At 40.3% G+C, this 7,017-nt stretch overlaps 1 protein-coding gene across 1 annotated transcript; it reads right to left on the bottom strand.

Moving 5' to 3' along the window:
* Nucleotides 1–5,091: 5,091 nt before the first annotated feature.
* LOC127527827 (uncharacterized) lies at nucleotides 5,092–7,017 on the bottom strand. The gene has a single exon (XM_051927759.1). It carries the CDS (start codon nucleotides 7,015–7,017, stop codon nucleotides 5,092–5,094), a length of 1,926 nt encoding a protein of 641 aa, XP_051783719.1.

Here is a 7,017-nt window from a genome sequence, read left to right as displayed (position 1 = left end):
CTTTGCAGCGGTGCAGAGAGAGGAGAGAGACCGAGGTGACAGAGTATTACAACAAAGTATTTTGATGGTCCCAACAGTCATGACACGAGTCTATAGAACTCTCATTACTACGAAGTACATTCAGCAGATTCTTTCATTACAACGAAGTGACCTTGAAATACCTGAGTGAATCATCCACAGAGCAGTTAGATTTGTGGTCGCAGCTCAGTTGTGCACATCTGCACAACGATCCCCAAACAGAAACACTGTAAAAAATAATTCTTTCTTCGAACTTTCCTCATACTGTTTTTTTTTTGCTGTTTTTGTTTTCTGTGGTTTTCAGTGGTACATTTTGCTTATTGCTTGTCAACATTTGAAAAACATCCATTGGAATTTAACTCATTGTCACCCTCCAATAGAAACGGCAGACATGAAAAAATGATAACAGTGTTAATGTTTGTGACGTGCAATCTGTTGGAATGACAAATGCAATGAATGTGTCTTTGTTATATGCAAAAAAAGAAGAAAAATCTCAGGTTGCAAATGTATGCGAACTGCTGCATTTGAAGACAGTTTTGATGCAGTTCAGTGATGCTCGTTCAAGAAACATTCCTATTAATGTGGCACTCATTCAAGAAAATGTGAGTTTTCTAAACTCTCTTGGGACCTCCATCAACGGGACAACACGCCGAAGAGCATCCCGAAGTCTGTTTAAGACTGCTTATCTGTTGCCGGGACAACAGCAGGCTCACAGCTCTACTGTGAAGCAGTTGCGCTTCGGGACGCACTTCAGCATGATGTTCCCGTTGGGTGGGGGATCCCAAAAGAGTTCAGAAACCTCACAATATGAACTGTCATTCAGGCACTAGGGCACCTCACCTTTACCCACTCTGCAGACTCAGTATCCAGCCATGTTGGAGGACCCTGAGGAGGAAAACCTGAGGAGGAAAATCTGAGGCAGTGGTGGAGCAGCAGCACATGGGGCAGAGGCAGAAGATACCTGTTGTTCAAGCTGGCAGATAAAGTGGCTGCATTCAAAGCCAAACTTAATTTATGGGGCCGACAACTGAACATTGGGATTTTTGATATGTTTCAAACGTTAGCAGAGGTTGTTAAAGATACCAAGCCAGTGCCTTCTTTCTCCCAGCTGGTGTATGATCATTTATCTCAGCTTTCAATAGAGTTTAAGCATTATTCCCAACTACAAAAGACCCCCGAAATGAGAAGGAATGGATCTGTGACCCCTTTGTGAATAAGCCAGGTGAATCAACTTTGTCTGTGCTTGAAGAGGATCAACTGCTTGAGGATGCAAATGATGGTGGCCTTAAAAGTATGTTTGAGACAACTTCAAATCTCCAAACGTTTTGGACTTGTGGACGAGAAAGGCACACTGAAAAGCAGACAGATAATATTTTCTCAATTCTCTTGTTTATTCATTCAGAGTCGCAGTAAGTAGAGATTCAAAAGAGTATAACTTATTGCCGCAAAGCTCAATTGAACCCTGATCAAAAGCCAGGAGGGGTTTTTTATACTTCAGCATCTCATGATTAATAAGCAGAAAGAACATCCTTATCAAAACAGTAAAGTTAAACAACATGTCTGTTGAGCTAAACATTATCTGTGTTTTGGAAGCTAAGCACAGGAGAGACGCCTTTGCATAAACTACATGTACTTTCTGCAGCCTTGTGACCTTGTCCCTGAAACATTCACTCTGAGAAAGGGAAAACAAGAAACAGCTTACATTTTATTCATCCATCCATCCATTTTCCAACCCGCTGAATCCGAATACAGGGTCACGGGGGTCTGCTGGAGCCAATCCCAGCCAACACAGGGCACAAGGCAGGGAACCGATCCCGGGCAGGGTGCCAACCCACCGCAGGACATTTTATTCATGTGGACACTATTTCTCCTGAACCCTGGAATAACATATTTTTGTTAGTTCATAAGCCAAAGCGTCTCTCACTGGCAAGTTACAAAATAGTTATTATAAAAATTCTAATTTACTAAACACACAAAATACATGTTGCTGAGGAGAACATTCTTCTTCTACAGACTAAAGTCAAGGCGGAATATCCTGAGGTTGCCACAAAAGCACTGAAAAGTCTGCTTCCATTTCCAACATCCTATCTTTGTAAGGCAGTGTTTTCTGCAGTGACAGCAACCAAAACGAGATTACGAAGTAGACTGAACATAAGCAACACACTTTGTGTGTCACTGTCTTCCATCGTTCCCAAATGAGATCACCTGGTTGCAGGAACACAAGCTCAGGGCTCCCACTGATTCTGCATTATGGTAAGTTGTATAATTTCTATTACAATATTATAACTTAATAATAATAATAGAAATGTAATGTAAATTGTGTATAAAACTACCCTACAAACCCGCCCCGAATCCTCAACCAACACCCCAAACCCACAAATGGTCCCTGGAAAAATTTGCTTCTAGTAAAGTTGTCCTTGCTGTCAAAAAGGTTGGGGGACCACTGCTCAAACTAATTTAAGACCCTGCCAGAGAGGCCCACCCACTGACTAAGGCGATTTATAGAATATTGTGATCAATGGTGTCAAATGCGGTACCCAGATTTAAGAGGATGAGAACAGATGCACGGCCTCTGCCAGCATTTACCCGCAAGTCATTGACTACTTTAGTGAGTGCAGTATCTGTACTGTGATTTGTTCTAAAACCCAACTGAAACTTGTCAAGAATAGCGCGTTTATTCAAGTGATCATTTATCTGTGTAATATCTGCCTTTTCTAGGATTTTACTTAAGAAAGGCAGGTTAGACATTGGTCTAAAATTGTCAAAAACAGTCGAGATTATTTTTCGTCAGCAGGGGTTTAACTACAGCAGTCTTAAGACAGTCTGGGAAGACCCCCATATCTAATGATGAATTTACTGTATCAAGCACACTATCAATTAGCATGTTGGATACTTCTTTGAAAAGCTTGATGGTCAAGGACGCAGATGGAGGGTTTCAGATGAGAAATTATTCTACATAGATTGGGTAAATCTTTCCTGGTGAAAGAATTTAATTTGCTTAAAATGGAGTAACAGGATTTAATAGGATTAGTATTGGGGGGATGCACTATATTTTTTATAATATCATTAATTTTGTGATTAAAAAATATAGTAAAAGCCTGACAAGTTTCACTGGAAGTTTTTGGGAGGTATTCCATAAGTGACCAGGGTTTAGCAAACGATCAATAGGCTCTTGGATTATCTGCATTATTAGTTATAATTTTAGAGATGTAGCACCACCTCTTAAGACAGAATATGTTGTTGTATTCTGTTATTTTAGCCTTCAATATTTCATAGTGGATAATCAATTTAGTTCTTCTCTGTTTACACTCAGCTCTCCTGCTTATTTTCTTTAAATCAGACAGTCTTTTGGTCTTCCATGGTATAACAGTGCTGGACGATTTTTTAACTGTCTTTTCAGGAGTAACTATGTCAGCGGCAGCTCTCACTTCAGCAATAAAATTTTCCACTTTACAATTTACATTATCATCGCTATTGTAGTAAACACTACAAACAGTAGTCTGATAAACTGATATCTATGATCTGCCTCACATCAACATTTAATCCTTTAGTAATCACTAAATCCAGCGTGTGCCCCAATTTGTGTGCTGGCTGGCTAATGTGCTGATCTCAGATCAAAAGAGTGCAGGAGGCTCATGAATTCTTTAGCTTTCGGTATTATCAATATAAAAATTAAAGTCACCAACAATTAGGAGCCTGTCATAGTTAGTTGTTATAATTGACACTAAGTCTGAGAATTCCTCAAAGAAAGACACATTATATTTAGGAGGTCTATACATGGATAATACTAGAAACTGAGAAACTCCTTGAATAACAAAGGCAAAATACTCAAAAGATGCGAACATACCAAAGCCGACATCTTTACACTTTAACCAGCTCAAATAAATATTTGCTAAACTGCTGCCTTTTTTGTCTTGGTGAACCGCATGAGTAAATCTGTAATTCGGAGGTGCAGATTTGATTAAAAAAGCTCAACTATCAGAGCTAAGCCACGTTTCAATTAATGCAAGAAAGTTGATTTTCCTATAACTAATACGATAATTGATGAAAAAGATCTTGTTTGTTAATGCTCTAACATTTAGTAAGGCCACATTTAAGGTCTCGGAAGTGCAGAGCTGAACTGGGGGAGTGTTACAGCTGTTTGAAATGGTAATTAAGTTATTTGTATTAATGCCACTTTGTCCGGATTTTTTATTTAATCTTTAGTCTGCTCTTATAGTTTTAATACAGTAAATATTTAGAGGTGAAATGGTAATTAAATTATTTGCATTTATGCTGCATTTTGTGAGAAGTTACAACCAGTTCTGGATGAATATGCTTGCCTGGGCCAATGGAGTTGATCTAGCCTTAAACCCTATTCTGCACAGTTGAAACAGGCTAATTCCCTCATCATCGTCACTCCGAAAGGGAGTGGGAGTGTAGCAAAGGACCACTTTATCTTTCGTATGTTCTGGACTTATAGTGTTCACGTCGGAGTGTCGGTCAGGACACTGGCAAATGATGCAGAATATTCCACACAGCAGCTTAGTTTGAAATTGAACTTATTTATTTTGGAGATATACACCTGCATTCGAATAGGTATAGGTGTATTTGTAGTTGTGTGTGTGGTCTACAATAAAAAAGAATACATAAAACTTATTGATAAAGTACCCAAAGTCCACTAGATGGCAGTATTACTGAAATTAAGTATTAGCTTACTGGCAGTATAGAATTCAAATCAATAACGTAATCAGTACATTTAAACGACTTTACATCTTAACATATAAAACATAAAATACAAGGAAAATGCAAACGAACCCACCTCTGGTCATCAACGTACACTTATCTTAACTCGGTACACTGCTGATTCTTACTTAAAACAAATAAATGTTTCTTTTTGCGGATTGACTATTGCGACACTCGCGCACCTTCTTCACTTTTTAACATCCCATAATAGACACTCTCATGCATGCTGGGTGGTGCACCCTTAAATGTGATCCGTGGCTCTTTATAATTGATACGTCTCTAACATTGCCGCCCCCAAATATGCTATGCATATTTGCTATTTATTTCAAACAAAAAATATTATTAAACTTATGATTTATTAATATCAGAGTCCTGATGTTGAATGTCTGGAAGGGGAATAAGACGAGCAACAGGCCTAGTATAGAGTCTATCCTTCACCTTCACCTCTACAGCTCTTACATGACCATCTGGGCTGGGGAAGGTTCTAACAATTCGGCCTATTGACCAAAGTGCTCGAGGAAGCTGAGGATCAATGAGCATGACTACCATCCCTTCTAGTAGGTTTTCAGGCTCCTTATGCCACTTCTGTCTGGCCTGTAAACTGGGTAGATAGTATTTAACAAAACTTGACCAGAATTGTTCAGTAAGCACTTGACTCTGTCTCCATCTCCGCCGCCCCATCAGCTCATTAACGGGATAGACAACCTGTGGTAGAGAACTATCAGGCCGCCCCATCAGTAGGAAATTAGGTGTAACTGGGTCCAAGTCGGCAATGTTTGATGACACATAACCCAGAGGCTTACTGTTCAAGATTCCTTCTATTTCAATGAGAACGGTTTTAAGTACTTCTTCAGACACCGACTGTGAACCTATTGTGGTGTAAAGGGCCTGCTTCACGGACCGAATTTCTCTCTCCCATGCGCCACCAAAATGTGGTGCTCCTGGTGGGTTAAATCGGAAATTGATTTTTTGCTTTGCAAGCAATTTCTGAAGCTCTGAACTAAGGGTGGAAAATGTTTCTGTTAACTCCCTCTCTCCACCACGGAAATTTGTGCCTTGGTCAGACAATAGCTCGTAGGGTGTGCCCCTTCGAGCTATGAACCTTCGGAGTGCCATTAGGAAGGAATCTGTGTCAATACTATTGAGAACATCCAAATGCACACATCGGGTAGTGAGACACTTAAAGATAATGCCCCATCTCTTCTCACAACGCCTACCTATCTTAACCTGAAATGGTCCAAAGCAGTCCATGCCAGTGCTGAAAAAAGCAGGTTTTTGAAGCCTCAATCTTGCTAGGGGTAGGTCTGCCATTTTAGGGATAAGGGGCTTTGCCTTTTGTTTACGGCAATCGGTGCAAGTATGTTGGAATTTGCGAACTGCTTCTCTGCCTCTTAGGATCCAGACATTTCTCCTTAATTCGGCAAACACTCTCTCTGGACCTGGATGATGAAGTTTGGCATCATATTCTTGAGTAATTAATTTAGTGACTGGATGGTGAGGGTCTAAAACAATAGGATGAATTGATGACTGCTCAATCTCTTCAATACGGCGCAATCGCCCTCCAACTCGGATAAGCTGACATGATGTGTCAAACTCTGGTGCTAAAGTAAGAAGTCGGCTGGTGGCAGGAACAGGCTTTCCATTCTTCAGCAACATATATTCCTCAGGAAAACTGTCTAACTGTGAATTTTGAAAGATAAGAAATTCTGACATTCGATAGTCTTCAGCGGTAGGAATGGTTTGGTCACTCCTGCTTTGAACTACAGCTTCTACTAATTCCATCCATGTATGGTATTCCTTAGGGTTAGGAATTAGATGAGACGTCACCGTACTACCACAGAAGACACTCTTCCGTTGCTCTGCTTCAACTTCTGGAACCGTAATATTTGGCCTTACTGGCCATTCTGACTCAGGTTTAAAAAGGAATGATGGGCCTTGATTCCATCTGTATGGTACAGACAATTCAGCTAGCATTCGACCCCGTGTGATATCATCTGCTGGATTCCTGTTGGAGTCCACATACCTCCAAGAATGACGATCTGTTAATTCTTGGATTTCAGCTATTCTGGTTCCCACAAATACTTTAAAGCGGCAGGATTCAGACTGAAGCCAGGATAACACCGTTGTGGAATCAGACCACAGAACCACTTGGTTTATTGTTAAAGTAAGCTCATTTTCTAAGAGTTTAGCTACCTGTGCTCCATTTAATGCAGCACATAGCTCTAGTCTTGGTATGGTTTGTCGACGCTTTGGTGCAACTCTAGATCTGGCCAT

This window comes from Erpetoichthys calabaricus, chromosome 5 (assembly GCF_900747795.2).
Source record: "Erpetoichthys calabaricus chromosome 5, fErpCal1.3, whole genome shotgun sequence".
NCBI lineage: Eukaryota > Metazoa > Chordata > Cladistia > Polypteriformes > Polypteridae > Erpetoichthys > Erpetoichthys calabaricus.
This window is presented reverse-complemented; position numbering and strand designations above follow the sequence as displayed.